Source organism: Contarinia nasturtii, unplaced genomic scaffold, assembly GCF_009176525.2.
Source record: "Contarinia nasturtii isolate CC-2019 unplaced genomic scaffold, AAFC_CNas_1.1 Cnas_scaffold_1182, whole genome shotgun sequence".
NCBI classification, from domain to species: domain Eukaryota; kingdom Metazoa; phylum Arthropoda; class Insecta; order Diptera; family Cecidomyiidae; genus Contarinia; species Contarinia nasturtii.
In genome coordinates this window covers 1,315,140-1,332,962 of record NW_022198526.1, presented here as the reverse complement: position 1 = coordinate 1,332,962, position 17,823 = coordinate 1,315,140, and the positions used below count along the sequence as shown (strand labels likewise).

The 17,823-nt window shown below is 35.5% G+C and overlaps 8 protein-coding genes across 8 annotated transcripts; 5 read left to right on the top strand and 3 right to left on the bottom strand.

Annotated features, from left to right (window-relative positions):
- The first annotated feature begins 87 nt into the window (after positions 1-87).
- LOC116344900 (synaptobrevin-like) lies at positions 88-1,117 on the top strand. The gene has a single exon (XM_031773757.1). The coding sequence runs from the start codon at positions 325-327 to the stop codon at positions 694-696; it is 372 nt and encodes a 123-aa protein (XP_031629617.1). The 5' UTR covers positions 88-324; the 3' UTR covers positions 697-1,117.
- LOC116344897 (ATP-dependent RNA helicase p62) lies at positions 1,095-3,573 on the bottom strand. Its single transcript, XM_031773752.1, has 3 exons — positions 2,588-3,573; positions 2,130-2,500; positions 1,095-1,990 (listed from the first exon to the last, which is right to left on the bottom strand). The coding sequence occupies exons 1-3, from the start codon at positions 3,399-3,401 to the stop codon at positions 1,472-1,474; spliced, it is 1,704 nt and encodes a 567-aa protein (XP_031629612.1). The 5' UTR covers positions 3,402-3,573; the 3' UTR covers positions 1,095-1,471.
- A 330-nt stretch (positions 3,574-3,903) lies between these two features.
- On the top strand, positions 3,904-5,562 carry LOC116344832 (p21-activated protein kinase-interacting protein 1-like). The gene is made up of 5 exons (XM_031773619.1): positions 3,904-4,021; positions 4,090-4,245; positions 4,311-4,562; positions 4,629-5,267; positions 5,338-5,562. Exons 1-5 carry the CDS (start codon positions 3,953-3,955, stop codon positions 5,512-5,514), a joined length of 1,293 nt encoding a protein of 430 aa, XP_031629479.1. The 5' UTR covers positions 3,904-3,952; the 3' UTR covers positions 5,515-5,562.
- On the bottom strand, positions 5,553-6,357 carry LOC116344836 (39S ribosomal protein L11, mitochondrial). The gene is made up of 2 exons (XM_031773623.1): positions 6,161-6,357; positions 5,553-6,093 (listed from the first exon to the last, which is right to left on the bottom strand). The coding sequence occupies exons 1-2, from the start codon at positions 6,267-6,269 to the stop codon at positions 5,609-5,611; spliced, it is 594 nt and encodes a 197-aa protein (XP_031629483.1). The 5' UTR covers positions 6,270-6,357; the 3' UTR covers positions 5,553-5,608.
- A 69-nt stretch (positions 6,358-6,426) lies between these two features.
- On the top strand, positions 6,427-7,595 carry LOC116344834 (glucose-induced degradation protein 8 homolog). The gene is made up of 3 exons (XM_031773621.1): positions 6,427-6,776; positions 6,843-7,065; positions 7,224-7,595. The coding sequence occupies exons 1-3, from the start codon at positions 6,638-6,640 to the stop codon at positions 7,582-7,584; spliced, it is 723 nt and encodes a 240-aa protein (XP_031629481.1). The 5' UTR covers positions 6,427-6,637; the 3' UTR covers positions 7,585-7,595.
- A 674-nt stretch (positions 7,596-8,269) lies between these two features.
- Positions 8,270-9,508, top strand: LOC116344835 (peroxiredoxin-2). Its single transcript, XM_031773622.1, has 6 exons — positions 8,270-8,447; positions 8,513-8,552; positions 8,631-8,772; positions 8,847-8,982; positions 9,050-9,284; positions 9,342-9,508. The coding sequence occupies exons 1-6, from the start codon at positions 8,400-8,402 to the stop codon at positions 9,434-9,436; spliced, it is 696 nt and encodes a 231-aa protein (XP_031629482.1). The 5' UTR covers positions 8,270-8,399; the 3' UTR covers positions 9,437-9,508.
- Positions 9,509-9,632: 124 nt separating this feature from the next.
- Positions 9,633-12,662, bottom strand: LOC116344830 (nucleolar protein 14 homolog). The gene is made up of 3 exons (XM_031773617.1): positions 11,472-12,662; positions 9,874-11,404; positions 9,633-9,802 (listed from the first exon to the last, which is right to left on the bottom strand). The coding sequence occupies exons 1-3, from the start codon at positions 12,430-12,432 to the stop codon at positions 9,703-9,705; spliced, it is 2,592 nt and encodes an 863-aa protein (XP_031629477.1). The 5' UTR covers positions 12,433-12,662; the 3' UTR covers positions 9,633-9,702.
- Positions 12,663-12,928: 266 nt separating this feature from the next.
- LOC116344831 (splicing factor 1) lies at positions 12,929-17,356 on the top strand. Its single transcript, XM_031773618.1, has 10 exons — positions 12,929-13,131; positions 13,235-13,731; positions 13,797-13,883; positions 13,949-14,005; positions 15,033-15,105; positions 15,681-15,833; positions 15,906-16,556; positions 16,625-16,802; positions 16,878-17,021; positions 17,100-17,356. Exons 1-10 carry the CDS (start codon positions 13,055-13,057, stop codon positions 17,217-17,219), a joined length of 2,037 nt encoding a protein of 678 aa, XP_031629478.1. The 5' UTR covers positions 12,929-13,054; the 3' UTR covers positions 17,220-17,356.
- The last annotated feature ends 467 nt before the right edge of the window (positions 17,357-17,823 follow it).

Here is a 17,823-nt window from a genome sequence, read left to right as displayed (position 1 = left end):
TATGTGTATTGCTTTGATTGAATGCAAAACCAAAGTATACATTATACATCATACTTCAAGTGTGAATCATTGCGTTTCATTTTATTTGGAATTTTTTTCTTCGCTTGTCACTTTAGTTTTGCTGCATTCAATTTATCTTATTTTCTGTATTCATTTTAATTATTGTTTATTTGCAAAAAAAAAGTATTCAATTCCAATCACAAATTGTTTTTGTGCACAAAATTACTGAATAAAATCTAAAAAAAGAGGAGGGAAAGAATTGTTTGCGATATCTATAACAAAGAAGATTTTTTTTATTTTTGATCACTTTACGAAACAAACACAATGTCGGTGCCTTCTGGATCAAACGAAAGCAACAGCACAATTGGCGGTCAAAATCCATCGCAAAAACGATTGCAAAAGACACAGGCCCAAGTCGATGAAGTGGTTGGCATAATGCGTGTCAATGTGGAAAAAGTGTTGGAACGTGATCAAAAATTAACGGAACTCGATCAACGCGCCGACGCCTTACAAACTGGTGCATCACAATTCGAACAACAAGCCGGCAAGTTGAAACGAAAACAATGGTGGGCCAACATGAAAATGATGATCGTCATGGGATGCATTGGTGTCTTTCTGGTCATCATTATAATCGTATCGTTATGGCCAAGTGGAAGCTCATCCGGGGAAATTAAAAACTCACAAACACCAAATTGAACTGCAGAACAACACAAAACCATCATTCTAAAAACCGAAAGCGAACAACAATAGGACTTTTGAGTTGATCCAACGATATAGCACATTCTAAATTCAATCAATTCCAATAAATATTTTTTCTTCTTTTTGTTGGTTTTTCAGATCTAAGCTAATTTTTTTTTTTTTTTTTTTTCAATTTTGTTACAATTTTTTTTAGTTAAATAAATACCATTTGCAGTTGTATTTAATAATTCTCGAAAAAATACACTACCGATTTTGAAAAATGTGCCTGAATAAATTTTTTGAATTTTTGTTACGATAAAAATTTAATCATACATAAAATGATTATTTTTATACGCACATTTTACTACGATTTTGTAGAGGGAAAAATGATTTTCTTTAAATAAAAAAAGAGTATATTTTTTGCGGTCTCAAAAGCAGAGAAATTTTGTTTTATTTATGGTTTTTTTTATTTTTCCAGAAAAAGGGGACATTGGACAGAAATGCAAAAATTACATGTTTGTACGATTTGTGAGACAAATTGTCTCGTTTTAGTAATATTTCTATTTCCACTGTTTCTCCTAAAATTCTCCTAACACTGACATCCAATTAAATAAATTGTTAATATTTACGGGAATATATTATGATGAGTTTTCTTTTTCTTTCGTTTTGTTTACACACTCTGGATTGCAAATTCATTTACTTAACTCAAAGAAAAAAAATTGGGGGGTGAAATTAAGCTAGGAATTAGAAGAGAAAAAAAAAACTTAGAACACATAGTAGAGCAAAATGAATTTTAATCGAATGTTTTTCTTGTATTCCCATTGGAATAACCGCCACCGTTGCTCTGTCCATAACCGTTTCGTTGTCTGTTTCCACTCCAGCTGTTTCCATTGCCACCGAAGCCACCGCCATTTCTGAATCCACCATTTGATCGTCCGCCGAAACCACCGTATCTTCTAGCTTTGTCAAAGTTATTGCCACGGCCGCGATTGCGATTGGCCATGTCTAAAAGTTTTGGATCGATTTCCTGTTTGGCTTCACGTAATACAGACACCAAATCAGATGCTTGGCGAGCATTATTTTCTGTGAAAAATGTGTACGATGTTCCAAGAGTGTCTGATCGACCTGTACGTCCAATACGATGAATATAGTCCTCCGAATTTCCTGGATAATCATAATTTACCACGTGTCGAATACCGTCGACATCTAAACCACGAGCTGCCACATCGGTTGCTACTAAAATGTTTGCCTTTCCTGTACGGAATTGTCGCAGCACAAAGTCACGTTCTTGTTGTGACTTATCACCGTGAATCTATAACCGAAAAGAAAACCAAATTAATTACTATTCTTATTGGGTTTGAACGTGCAATTCATTACTCAATAAATTGACTTTGTCGCTCATGCAAAACCAAAATCAAAATGTAAACAATTGTTAAAAAATTGATACTTACAGCAACACAGTGGACATTAAAGCTCCGAATGTAGCGAGCAACGGTTTCAACACGAGCCTTTGTTTCCGCAAAAATGATAATTTTTCCAACTTCTTTGTCACTGTCGTAGATTGATTCGAGCAATGCTTGTAGTTTTTCTTCTTTATCTGAATCGGCACATACGTTAATGATTTGCCGAATATTGTGATTGGCAGCCAATTCCAATGAACCAATGTTGAGCTGAATATAATCTTCACCGAGAAAATCGGCTGCCAATTTACGAACCTCTTTTGGCCATGTTGCAGACCACATCAATACTTGACGATCTGGTCGAATTTGTTCGATAATTTTTCGAATTTGTGGCTCGAAACCCATGTCAAGCATACGATCGGCTATTATTTTAAATAGAAAATCACACAATTAATACTAATTCAATCGAATCATTGAATAATACAGTGAAAACAATTTTTTAATCTTACCTTCATCAAGCACCAAATATGTGCATCGTTTAAGATTGGTTTGTCCAGATTCCAAAAAGTCAATCAATCGTCCGGGTGTGGCTATAACAATTTCACATCCCCGCTGTAAGTCTCGAGCTTGTGGGCCACGTGATGCTCCACCAAAGCAGCATGTATTTCGCACCTGTGATTCGGAACCAAATTCGCCGGCTACTTGTTGAATTTGTTGGGCAAGTTCACGTGTGGGTGCCAACACTAATGCGATCGGTCCATCTCCACGATACAATCTCGGTTGATTGTTGATGTGAATAATGGCTGGTAAAATGTAACCAAGTGTTTTTCCACTTCCAGTTTTTGCGATGCCAACCATATTCGCTCCACTCAACGCAATTGGCCAACCTTGTGCTTGAATCGGTGTTGGTTTTTCGTAACCTTGTCGACGAATTTCGTTCATCACATAGTCGGGCATGTTGATTTCATCAAAATTGATGATTGGATTCGGTGCACGACCACGAATTGTAATACTGTGCTCAGTGCGGAATGCATCAAGTTCAAACTCTGAACGCTGCTGAACGATTGCATTTGGCTTATAGAAATCTTTTTTGAATGCACTTAACTGAATTGAGGTCCAATCGGGTTGTGACAATGATGAATTTTCACCAACTGATTTTTTACTGCCGCCACCACCACCAAATCCGCCGCCACCATTACGTGAACCACCACCGAAGCGTGCTCCATTATTGCTGGGCTTTCCTCTATCATCACGATTGAAATGATGATGCGCACTTTTTTCACCACCTGGACGCTTGAAATTATTTGCTGGAGCACGAACCATCGTTGTCTTTGTGTTTTGTTCACGAACGCAATTGAAAATAAATTAAATTGAATGGTTTTTCAATGATAATTGATGAATGAAAAACGAAAATTTATTGCGTCGTTTGATGTGAAATAACAAAACACATGTGTTCACAATAATGGCAGCAAACACAAAGAGAACGAATTAATGACAGCGTTAGGCATGTCTGTTGAGAAAGATGCGATGAAAAAAAAAATGGCACGTGTAATAATATACGAAATTACGTATTACGTAGACTTTGGCAGGGTCTTCTTTTTTTACTTTTTCTTTATTCTTATTTATAAGCTATTCAAATGGATTTTTTCTTCCTGCATAAATTAAAAAAGATATTTAATATTCTGAAAATTTAAATAAAAAAATTTAATCGATGAAAACATTTAGTTTTCCATTGATTTTTCAATCAATTCATCGAAGCCCTATTTTTGACAATCACCGTGTGAATGAACCTTAACACACAATATACACATAACCTATACCAAATGATAAATAACAACATTGTCAATGTGCGATTTCAAGTGAATAATAACGGAATGGCATCCAATATAGAAGTAATTGTCGGTACATATGAGCAATTTTTGCTCGGATACAAAGTTGAAGAGGTAATTTAAATAATTATTTTGCCAACATTTTCGATGCAATTTTTACACAATTATATATTTTCGACTAGGATGGCGATGATAAGTACTCCATGCATCAGTCATTTGCGGTGCATGCACACATTGCTTCAATTCGAACGGTTCATGCGAAGGGGAAATTTCTAGCCTCCGGCGGTGCTGATGATCGTATTTATGTGTATGACATGAAGAAGCGACAAGAGATTCAGGTTTTTATCATTGATTACTCCGCAGTTTTAAATTCTGAATAACTATTATCATTTTTTGAATGTAGTTGCTTACAATGCACGATGCTATGATCAATCACGTTCGCTTCACTCCGGATGCTACCCATTTGTTTACGGCAAGTTCTGATGGTTCGTTGGCGGCCACACGAACCGGTTCATGGATATCAGAGGGACGATGGAAGGCACCCCATGGTGGTAAAGCCGTTAATCACATTTCAATTCATCCCAGTGGCAAATTGGCTTTGACTTTGGGCGCCGATTTAACGTTGAGAACATGGAATTTAGTCAAAGGCCGTCAAGTATGTTTTTCTAGTCATTTATATTTATTAGGGTTAGCAGTAATAATTTATGACACTTCTTTCCAGATTTTCACAACAAATTTGAAGAGCAAATCAAACTTGGGCTATAGTATTGAATTTGTTGAATTTTGTCCGAGCGGGAAAATTTTTGTGCTTTCTGGTGCGAAAGCGGTTGAAGTGTGGAGCATCGAAAAGGCTGGTGTTATCAAATCAATTCCATGTGATTCAAAGCCAACGTCTTTATGTTGGTTAGATGAAAATAATCTTCTAATTGGGTTGCATGATGGAAAATTGATTTGGGATCATTTGGAAAAAGAAGAGGCTGTTATATTTCAAATGTATGAGGGCACACGTGTAAAGGGTCTTCACTATCAAAATGATCATCTTGCGTCAATTTCGAGCAATGGAGATATCACCGTTTGGACGGTGAATATTGATGAACAAAAAATTACCGAACTTTGTTCAACGAACATCGGATGCCGACCCATTTGCTTGGCGATTATTAATCTAGCCGATTTTGCCGATGAATATATTTTGAAACGGGAGGGTTCTGACGTTGAAACAACAGAAGAAACTGTTACACACAAACCTGCTGCAATTTCATCGAAGAGTTTTGGTAAAGTTGTAATCGAAAATGATGACGATGATGAAAGAAGTAACAAGCCAGTCAAAAATAAGTCGAAAAATAGTACGCCGAAAAATAAGGTATAAATAGTTTTTTTTTTTCTTGGATGACAATGGTGTAATTAAATATTTATATATCTGCTAAATTTAGCTGAAGACAATCAAATCCAAAACACCAAATAGTAAGGCAGATGGGAACAAGGGTAACAAGCAGTCATTCAAGCGAAAAAGTTTTTCCATTGATCAGCCGTCGTCGGCGAAGAAATTGAAAAGAGCCTCAATTTCAAAACTGAAAAATAATAGCGGTTTCATCGAAGAAGACATGTAGTTTCCATAACTATTGACTTTTAAATAAAAAAATATCACTTATTTTGAATTATTATTATTTATTTCTACCACCGTAACTACTCTTTCTTTGGAAATTATCCACTACGTAACATTTTTGATTCTCTTTCCTTTTCCATGGCGGCCTTTTGTTCTGCGATGATAATTTTGCGTTCAGCCAAAAATTTAGCATAATCATCAGGATCCAAATGGCGAACAATTTCAACGCCCACTGTACGGCATACACTGGCCAACATTTGTGTCATTTGCTGGAGCGTAAGCAATGCATTTGGTGGGTCCTTCAATTTAATTTGTGCAATTTCATATAAATGGCGATGCGTAATTTTACCAGCAATCTCATGACCTGGTCGAGTGGTACCTTTTTCAATGCCAGCTGCTTGTTTGATGAAATATGTGGCGGGCGGCATGTGTATGTCCATATCGAATGTTTTGTCTGATGTTGCTTTGGCTCGTGTTGGCAACGGAATCCCTTTCTTTATGTTTGATGTTCGTTCGTTAAAATCCTTCACAAAGTTTGCAATATTTATACTACGTTGACCGAGCTGAGATCCAAGTGGTGGAGCTAATGATAAATATATATTTTTAAATTGTATTCCAATTATCAAATTTAGACCATATTTTAATCTTACCTGATGAGGCCATGCCAGCTGGGATATTCGTACGTAAACGTGACAAATGCAAAACATTTTCTTGCAAACGTTTCTTCGCAGCGAGTCGACTCGAAATTTTAATCGGCATTTTGATTGATTTTCACAGCTCAGCTCGGAAAAAATGAATACAAAATTTAGGTTACAAACCAAAAGTCTCTCACACACACATTTCAACTGTCAAAGTCTCTCCAGTTGCACAAGTGTTTCGCTGCAACTTCACATCAATCGTTACGTCAATATTTACAATTTATACGAAAACAATAGAAAGAGAAGAAAAAAAAGAACTAACAAAGTCGCCAACAAAGGGAAACCACTTTTGCGTCGAAGCATCATCAAACAATTTTCAGTAAATTCTATCACAAATCACACGAAAAATTTGTATAATTTCCATCAATAGACAGAAAATATCAAAATTTTTGCTATATTGGATACATTAAGTGAAACAAATTTAGCAAAATGAGCCATCACGCATCCACTTCCAATAATAATGACAAATCAGAACCACTCACAAAAGAAGAGTGGCAAGTTCGCTTAGAAAGTTTCGAATTCAAACAAGCTGACATGAATAAGTTGATTATGAACTATTTGGTGACTGGTAAGTGATTTGGCGTTTATTTTTTTTTTCATTTGATTTTTGTATTTATTGCGTTTGATTTTACAGAAGGGTTCAAAGAGGCAGCTGAAAAATTTCAAGCAGAAGCTGGCGTTGAACCATCCGTTCCACTGAATACACTGGACAATCGAATTCTTATTCGTGAAGCGGTACAAAGTGGTCGCATTCAAGAAGCCACACATTTGGTGAACAAATTGCATCCCTGGTTGCTCGATAATGATCGATATTTGTACTTTCACTTGCAACAATTGCACTTGATTGAATTGATCAGGTGAGCTAGTTTTTTTTATTTTCATTTATTTTTATTTGTAATAGTTCCAATAACAAAACAATTAAATGTAAAATTTTCATTGAATTTCATCATTTATTCACATTTATTGAATTTAAAAAAAAAAACAATATTAACATTTTCCTTTGTCGTTCCCACAGAAATGGAAAAATCGAAGAAGCATTGCAATTTGCCCAAACTCAAATGTCCGAGGCTGGTGAAAAGAATGCCGAAGTTCGAACTGAATTGGAACGAACGTTGGCATTACTTGCTTTTGAAAAGCCCCAAAACAGTCCATTTGCAGATCTTTTGGAACAATCACATCGCCAGAAAGTGGCTAGTGAATTGAATGCAGCCATTTTGAAAACACAGCACTGTGAAAATACCAGTCCACGAATCATCAGTTTATTGAAATTGATTTTATGGGCACAAAATGAACTCGACAAAAAGAATGTCACATACCCGAAGATGAATGAACTGGCAACGGCCACCATTGAACAAAAAAATGTTGAATATATTTGAATTGATCAGGACTAGTTTTATATTTATTTCGTACAATTAAAAATTTTAAAAAATAAGACGATTCAAAAGCCAAAAAAAAAGTTTAAAATTCAACAACCCAACCAAAAGAGTAGCAGCAGCAGCAGCAGTAGGAGATAAAAAATATTTAGTATTTGGGCATTAATATTGAAATGCCATTGGTCTGTAATTAGTTTTTCTTTCTTCAAATCAACAGCTCAAGCAAAATGACACTCGATCAAGTTAAAATAAATTGAAAATTCAAATCAAATAAACGCTGTTTTCTTTACCACATTGGCAAGTTTATATGCATATTCCATTTCCTAAAACATTGATTGGTTTTATGCAAATGAAAAATATGAATGTATATTTTACAAAGTATTATTCAGATTTTGTAACCTTCACCTTGAATCGAAGGCCTTGTCATTGATTTGTAGGTAACGAATGGCCGCTTGCAATTCAAAGCATGAATTTATGACCTTGGGTGAGTGATAATACTTAGATTTCTCATCTACCTCTAAGTAATCGCTTGAAGTAATTCAAAAGCATTTCCAAGAATTATCAGTTTAAAGTACTTGTGAATTTACATGATATCGCTATAATTATGACGAGAGACTCGATATATCGTCACTATTCAAGGCTCTGATTCATTTTGAATAGTGTACAACTAACCTACAGTGGGTTTGACGTTTCGCATGACATTTGCTCTGTATCGTCCGTCACATCACATTTCGTCTTTTTTTCACCGTATAATTTGTGCGATACAGTTCATTCTGAACACATTTGATTTCGATTGAAAATTTTGCGGCATAAAAATCATGGCATTCGTTAAAAAATTGTCAATGCTGAAAAATCTTACCAGCCAAGCAAGTTATTTTGTGACTTAATTGCGAATAAACTATTGATAACCAAAAAATTTATTCCATTTTAGGTGACAAGAGTCGGCACACAGGCAAAACTACTTCACACCGGTTCGTCGTCTTAAAACCTAATTTTCTATTTTCAAAAACACTGTTATACAAATATATATATATTTTGCAATAAATTAGGAGTTCGATTGTGTGCAGCTGATGTTCAGAAACCAGCACCAAATTTCCAAGGAACGGCTGTCGTGCAAAAAGACTTTAAGCAAATTCAATTGTCAGACTATAAAGGAAAATACTTGGTATTGTTTTTCTATCCACTTGATTTGTATGTATCATTTTGTTTTTCACATATCTGTTCCCAAAGTTGGTGTTTGAGTTTTGTTTGTTTTCTGATTGCAGTACCTTTGTGTGTCCAACTGAAATTATCGCCTTCAGTGATCGTATTAAGGAGTTTGAAGCTTTAAATACTGCCATTGTCGGTGTTTCAGTCGATTCTCATTTCAGCCATTTGGCATGGATCAACACGCCAAGAAAGGTATTCTTTATTTGTTTGAATTATCCGACAAATTTATTTTTTATAAAGATGTTTTTTTTAAATCTAGGTTGGAGGTTTGGGCGATTTGCAATATCCATTGTTAGCCGATATTACAAAGAAAATTTCCACCGACTATGATGTATTGATTAAAGAAGAGGGCATCGCATTGCGTGGAATTTATATCATTGATCCGAAAGGTGTCATTCGTCAAAAGACGATAAATGACCTCCCGATCGGTCGTTCGGTAGACGAAACTCTACGTTTGATTCAAGCCATTCAACATTTCGAAGAGCATGGCGAAGGTATGGTTCAGTGAGACGTTTTCTTCTTAAACTGATTATGATTTTTCTTCTTCTTAGTGTGTCCAGCAAATTGGAGCCGAGACAAAAATCCAGCTACCATTAAGCCAAATACAAAAGATTCACAAGAATATTTCAACAAACAATTTTCTTAAGCTATGATTATTATGAGTATAATTTTGTGTTCCAAAGAAATACATGAGCAAATACAAAAGTTTTGAAACAAATTTCATACCGAATTTTTCTTTATATGCAAGTTCATTAACAAACACATAAATTTCTAACAAAACACCGATGTAGCTTATACAAACATATTTTTTGAAAAGGTAATTGATCAAATAAAATTCCAAATTTTTGAAATAGTTTTGTTCCGTTTATTAAATGTTGTAAAGTTCTCTGTTTAAAAATGTAATTTACAAATTTACATATGCTTTTTCTTTCTATCGATGGCATTGAGTTCTGATTGTTGAATCGAAGCTTCGGCAAAGATACGTTTGACTTTCTCTTTACGTTCGGAATCACTGGAAAAGAAAGAGAAACAGTTTAGAAGAAAAAAATCACAAAAAGTGTGTCATTTGTCACAAATAAGTACCTTTGCAGTCTTCTCTTAAGTTGAACTTTGGACAAGAATGCATTATCACGACGAATTTCTCGAACGGCTCCCTTAGTTTCCTTCTTGATTTTTCTTTGTAAACCTTTGCGGACGGCGGCATTACCAGCGTTTTTGCTGCGATCCCTTCGGTCATCATATATGCGCTCATATTTCGGTTCAAGTTGTCTGAGCGTTTTTGGTCGTCTCAATTCAGGTACTAAGAAGGTTAATGGTTCATTATTTATGTTATCTATAACTTTCAACAGTGCTGACACATTTTCCTTGCACTCTTTTGGATAATTTTTCAATTCGATTTTATCCAAGTATTTTGAAAATGGTTTCGCTAATTGTTGCATGCCACAGTTATTTAATTGTGAAAGGGTGTGCTTTGCTAATAAAACTGTTGTATTAAATGCTCGAACTTTGAATAAATTGTCTATTTTATCTTCGATTAAATCCGTTGACATAAGACGTGTCTCCCCTGCAAATGCGGTTTCTTTCTTCAGTACCAAGAGTGAATTCAATTCACCGACCGATTTAAACGGCGGCACTACAACTAGCTGTTGTACACTTCGTTTTTTCATGCACAAATATAAAACACCAGCCAAGAAATTTATTGCGGCCGGAAGATATCGCTTTGATAACTGTGTGTATTCTAATAAAACCGTAACCAAAAATAGTCCTTTGCAAATGTCCGAACGATTGGCAACGCGGGACCTTGTTAGAATTTGACTAATAAAAATGACACATGGCGATGCAATTCCATGACGAAAATCAGATACTGAATATAAATTGGAAACAATTTTCAGAAAAACCAACGTATCTAATTTGGGAAATTCTTTTGTGCCACGGTATTCGCTTTGTTTTTCTTTTATCACTTCTAAGAAACATTTTGTCGTTTCGGCCGGATTTATGTGGCTTAAATCATAGATAAATGGTAATATTCTGTCTAAAACGGTGAAACAATGAATTGGATCATCGCCAGAGGCAACATCATTTATGTATTGGAGCAGAAAAGCGAATAGTGTGACCATCCTCTCACGATTGGCCGGTTCGACTTTTGGATGATTACATTTAATCATTCGCTCTAAAATTACCGCTTGATAATCAGCACTGTGTTTTTTCAGCAATTTTTCCAATTCATTGTATTTATTGGGCAAATCGAATGTATACGGTAGTTCTTTTTGGGCTTTTTCCATCATTGCTTTTCGCTCTTCATCCGTTAACACTTTTGCTTTGTCACTCTTTTTCTTATCAGATGAAGGTGGGTTTTTGATCGGTGATTTTTTCTTCTTTGAATCTTTGGATGAGTTTAACTCTGGTTCGGAATCACTGTCGTAAACCAAGTCACTAAATGCATCTGCTTCATCACCGCTTTCCTCCTCCTCTTCACCTTCTTCATCAGAACCCTCCTCGGAACCGTCTTCTTCATTCTCACCACATTCATTAACTCCATTTTGTGCATTTTTACTCAACGCAATCAATCGATCCAGTTCTTCGTCAGTGTCGTCATCATCACGATTTGCTTTGCCTAATCAAGAAAACGAGAATTTTCATTCAAGTAAAAAGTAATAACAACAAAAATAAGCTAATATTACCATCATCATTATATGATAGCGTTTTCTGTTCTTGAAATGCGGGCTCCAAAAAGTATCCCTCATCCAAATCGTCAGCTGATCGATGTTTTGGTTTTTTCTCTTCTTCAGTGATGCCCTGCATTCGATCCAAACGTTCTTTCTCCAATCGTTCCAGTCGTGCTTTTTCTTTTTTCAGAATTTTCTCTTCTGAGCCCAGCTTATCCGAAACGGTACCACGACGGTCGAAAACCATTTCTCTCAGTGCTTTATCAAAATCGTCTGCTTGTGGTCTATCTTCATTTTGATCCTTTTGTAAGCTCATCAATGACACCAAACCTTTCCAATTTTCATCCAATTTATGCGTTAAATTCGAGACGACTTCTTTTTCCAAAGATATTTCGGCTTTGCGTCGCTTTTGATCGGCAATTAAATCTTCAATGGCATTTTTTCGTTTTCCATCGCCATCAAGACTTTTGCCACCGAAATGAGCGGCATCGGTGAATTCAGCATTCAATTTTCCAATTTCATCGTCGTCGTCATCGTCGGATATTGTATCGTGAAATTGTTGAATCTCCTCTAACGTTTGGCCTTTGTGTGTGAGCACATCTTCGCTCTCATTCAAATTAAATTTCGATTCTTTTTTCTTTGTTTTAAATTGCTGCAATCGTTCGGCAATGAATCTGGCATTGGCCGCATCCTCTTCTGACATGCCACGGCGACCGATACGATTATCTTTGAAACGATTCGTTTTATTTTTCTGCAAAAATTCACGGCCCAGCGTTTCTTTTCGTTTTTGAGTGGCCTTTGCACGCGATATGCCCGGCATACCTTTGTCATGTTTCAATCTACGACCAAGTACAGAAATTTTCTCACGATTTGTATGCAATTCAAATGGATTGATCGACTTTTGCACATTCTCAACTTTCTTTTTGGTGGCAAATGCATCCGATTTACCATGTTTTTTCGATTTAAATTTGGCCATTTTCAAAGAAATTCACTTTTACTCGACTGTTTTGAGGTTATAAATGTGTTCAGCTTATTTTAAATTTTAAAAGACTTTTCTATTCATTGACAATAAATCGAATAGACAATTAGAAAATCTCAATTTACACTGATTATTTGGAAATTTTTGGTTTAATAAATTTTGTCTTTGAACATTCAATAATTTATTTAATTAAAACGTTCGTCTGTGTATCAATGCTGTGTGTATAAATGCTTGAAAACAAATCCACGTGAAGATAAAAACATTCAAAAGTGACACTGGAAAGATGTTGCTATTCCAGTGGATAACCCTGTCTCATTTTTTAAATGTAGTAAACATTTTGTGTGCAGAATGTACATCTATTCCCCTGTGTGAATGTGTATTGTGATTTATACCGGCTAAACGTACCTTCCGTATGTATGTGCATACTGTGTATATTTGTTCGCTGTATACGTATACGCATCAGTATTGGTTTGAGCGTTTGACATTCGCTACTATGACAGTTGCCATGTTGCAATTCGGTGCTTAGTTCTCTTTATCTGTGTTCAGTGCACTGTGTGACGAGAATCAAATTATAAATTTGGTTTAAATTTTATCAAAGTGACGAATTTAAATAAGAAAAATGAGCAAGCATAAGGATAAAGATAAGACACGTTCACGTTCAAGATCCAGATCAAAGGAACGCCGTGAAAAGAAAAAGTAAAATGAATAAGTTTTTTTTCTAACTCGCTGGTGGCGTGGCAGCCATATTGAATTGTATTCGTTGTTGATGTGAATTATATTAATTTCAATTTTTTTTCAGATCGAAAAAAAGTAAGCGGAGCAGAAGTAAAGAGCGAAAACATCGTCGAAGCAGAAGTCGTAGCCGAAGTAATTCCAGTACTGAACGACGTCGAAGACATCGTCGTGAGGAGCACAGATATGAACGCGAAGAGAACAGAGAAAAGGAAATTGAAAAAGAGAGATTGCGGCAAATCGCATTGGAATTTAAGCAATCGGGGGCATTTAGTTCGATCGCTCAACAGTCGCAATCGTTTTTACAACCCCAAGAACAAATTATACCATCGTTAATGTCATCATATTCAACATTTGCGTCGTTCCCAGTTACAAATATAGCGCAACCAGTTATTGAAGTACCACAAGCGCAACCAAAAGAACGAAGTCAAGCATATTTGGAAGCAGTTGAAGCGAGCAAACGTATTGCTGCATCGAAAAATTTTGCCGAAACATTTAGCTGCTCAAATAGCAACGATTCATTGAGCAACGGACCGACAAATATCGAAGGAATTTCAAATAGCAGTAAGTTATTCGCAATAGAAACCAAATGACATTTTATTGACCAAAATAAAACTTTGTTGTCACAGGAGATGCGGAAAGTACAGCTAGAGAACGAGCTCGTAAAAAGAAATCACGCTGGGGAGGCAATGAAAATGACCGGACATACATTCCAGGTTTTTTTTTTTTTAATTCATTATACCCCATTTCCAAATACAAATTCAATCCCATTTATTTCCAGGAATGCCAACAGTTCTTCCGGCATCGTTGGACTCGAATCAAACGGAAGCCTATCTAGGTAGTTATAAAATTCATGTTTATTGTAGTTTTATCGCATTTATTTTTATAAAATACAAATTCTAATTATAAAATAATTCTTATAATCTAATCATGTCCTTTGAATTATATTATTGAAAATATGTACATATTCCTCTGGGTTCAGCTGTAGAGTATTGATAAAAACAAAAACAAAAATTTCAGGGCTCGATTCAATTTTTTTCTTGATTTTTTTCATCCCAAACTAAATAAAAACAGTTATTTATAGAGATAAAAACATGGTCAACATTTGACGTTTCAGGATATTTTAATACGATTAATGAACAATAATTTTTTATTTCATTTATTTTTAATTAATGCATTTTTATTATTTTCAAGTTTGTCGCAAGCAAAAACAAACATTCAATCTCACACAATTTTTTTATTCCATAGTGATGCCAAAAGAATAATTGTTCAAAACAAAATTGCAATTAACACATGTTTTTTTTTTTGTTGTTGTCGTTGCTCAAATCCATAAGCTTTTCGTTTCAAAATTAAGCGAATTTAAAAAATAATAATAAACAATAGAACGATCGTAAGTATTTGAGGGTGTGACATTGAAAATCGAACTGGATTTTCATGGAAAAGTGGCAAATTAATTAAAATTTTCTGTTATGTATATTTTGCAGTACGAACGTGTGTCCGAGTGCAATTCGAATCGAAAATCGTTAGGCTAAAAAAAAATATCGAATTAATCAATGCAAAACAAATTTTAACGAAATAACAACAAATTTATTTTTTCAGTTCCCTTCACTCAAACAAAAACCATCGAAATATTTTTTCAATTTTTTTTTTCAATTTTAAACATTGTTTTCTCTCTCTTTCTCTCTCCACAAACACACAAAACACCAACTTTTTTTCGTTTTCTCTCAATATATTTAGTTATATTATTATTATTTTTTTTGTATTTGCGGAAAATGATTTCCGAAATTGACCATCGTGAATGTATTTTTCTAATGTCGAGGCTTGCCTCGTTCTGTTTTTCTTTTTCTTAACCCGCTTCATTTCAGTTCAACTTCAAATCGAAGAAATCAGCCGCAAACTACGCACCGGAGAATTGGGAATTGCTTCAGTTGAAGAAAGGTTTGACACTCACAAACACCAAAACTCACTATTATCTATCGTTTTCCCACTTCGGGACATAACATTTAAACGAAATTCTGTGATAAAATCGCTTAGTCAAAAAAAAAAAAGGAAAACCATTTGGAATGATAAAAAAAGAAACGAAAATAAGACATCAATCGGAAACCGAAGAATAATGATCGTTTACGGAAACAAGCAGTGTTATTGAAATGTTAAATGTTACACACAGAGAGAGAGAAAAAAAGTCCATTAATCTGTATATTTTATCATAAAAGTCAGGTCCTTAGTTCCGTAGATCAACCGTGCACAGAGATTTGATGGATGCACCATGGTTAACAGATACACATCATATCAACATTTCTTTAGGCTGCTACCTGCTCAGACTACACGAAAGACTTCAATTTTTGTTCAACTTTCATACTAATCAAAAAACCGTTTTTTCACAGCGTTTTCACTTTTTTTTTAAAAGAACCTAGAACTAAAAGTAGTCGCAATTCGTTAAACAAACAAAAAAACACAGACAGATAGGCGGTTTTATCACATAGCAAGCGTTTTGTTCTTGTATTTCGTTACAGATCACCGTCTCCGGAGCCCATTTACAGTTCTGATGGCAAGCGGCTGAACACTCGTGAATTTCGTACGCGTAAGCGTTTGGAAGAACAACGTCATCAGCTGATTTTACGTATGCAGTGCATGAATCCAGACTTCAAACCACCATCGGATTACAAGTAAACACATTTCATTCTGAAATGAACATTGAAATGTTGACACTGCATCATTGTTTTTTTTTCTTCACATAGAGCACCTGTTGTGCGTGTTAGTGACAAAGTATTGATTCCACAAGAAGAGCATCCAGATATCAACTTTGTTGGTTTATTGATCGGTCCACGTGGAAATACGCTAAAGGCAATGGAAAAGGAAACTGGAGCCAAGATCATTATTCGTGGGAAGGGATCGGTAAAAGAAGGGAAGGTCGGTCGCAAAGATGGTCAACCGTTACCCGGAGAAGATGAACCATTGCACGCATTCATCACGGCCGCCAATGCGGATTGTGTGAAGAAAGCGGTGGAAAAAATCAACGAAGTTATCAAACAAGGAATTGAAGTTCCAGAAGGGCATAATGATTTGCGTCGAATGCAATTGCGCGAATTGGCTCAATTGAATGGCACATTACGCGAGACCGATGTACCTCGATGCACAAATTGCGGATCAAATGAACATAAGAGTTGGTTATGTCCTGATAAGCCAAATGTTACGAATAATATTATGTGTTCATCATGTGGGGCTGCCGGTCATATTAGCAAGGATTGTAAAGGAAAACGTCCAGGCCAAGGTGGACCACCAGTTGTAAATCTGAATTCGCAAGCTAAGATTGATGAGGAATATCTCAGTTTGATGGCTGAACTCGGCGAAGGTCCGCCAGCAACTAAATCAAATGATTCGCCATCAAGGTATGTATAAATGGCACTCTATATCAATGGAATATTTCAATTTAATTGAATTAATATTCTTTTTTTAGTGCGCCATCGAATCGTAATCAATTTTCAATATTTGAGCGTAATCAAGGTCCATTAAAAGCAATTGCACCAGCTCCGTCATCATCAGCACCAGTTCAGCAACAACCACGTATGCCGCCAAATAATTGGAATGGACAGCCACCGCCAATGCCACCATTACCACCACCACCAGGATCTTTTGTATGTTTTTTTAACAATTTCTTCATTTTTTTTTGTTTTTGCTAAAAATGTGGACTTTCCGTCTGTTGTTCTTAGGCAATGCCTCCACCATCGATTCGACCTCCAATGTGGAATAATCAACCACAAATTCCAGGCACCGATTTACCGCCTGTTCCAACTGGCAATGCACCGCCACCATTTGTTCCACCACCTCCACCCGGAGTTGAGTACCCCACTTCTGTGAGTATAGTTTTCTTCTTCTATTTTTTTTTTAAAAAGTTCAATTGATCTGATTTTTGCCCATACACATTTGTATAGAATTGGAGCGCACCATTACCACCACCACCGGCTCAACAATATCCATGGAGTAATGGCAATAATTGTAATTTGCCGCCTTTACCAACGGTCCCGCCTCCACCACCTCCACCAGGCAGTTAAGCAATTACACTACGATTGTGTCCGTTCTTCTGATTCAAATAATTCTTCAGTAGTTGTTTATTTTTATTGCAACATTTTAAATTTCTTTTGAACATATTCAATAAAGCTCTCATAAAACCAATTGGATCATTCAAAAACATTTGTTTGCATAAATTAAGCACTTTAATATGTATTTATCAAAAGCGATTGGAACATTCTGAATAAATCTTTTAGAGACATATTCAAAAGTCTTTTGTCATTTTGTTGAGTTTATTCAACAGCTGTGCTAATAAACCAGACAATATATTTAGCTGCCGTCATCTGGATATTTCAGCTCATCTGGATGCCGTCAGCAGATGATACGAATTGAAAACAATAGAAGTGATTGTTATAGTAATACCAGTATATAACAAGCTTATATACCTATAACAATCACTTCCATTGTTTTCACTTCGTATCATCTGCTGACGATATCCAGATGAGCTGTAATATCCAGATGACGGCAGCTAAATATATTGTCTGTAATAAACTGATGTGAATTTAAGGTGTATTTTAGGTGAACGTGTTTATTGAAACATTTTGGTTTATCCAGTATGAACGATAAACATATTAGAAAAAGGTATTG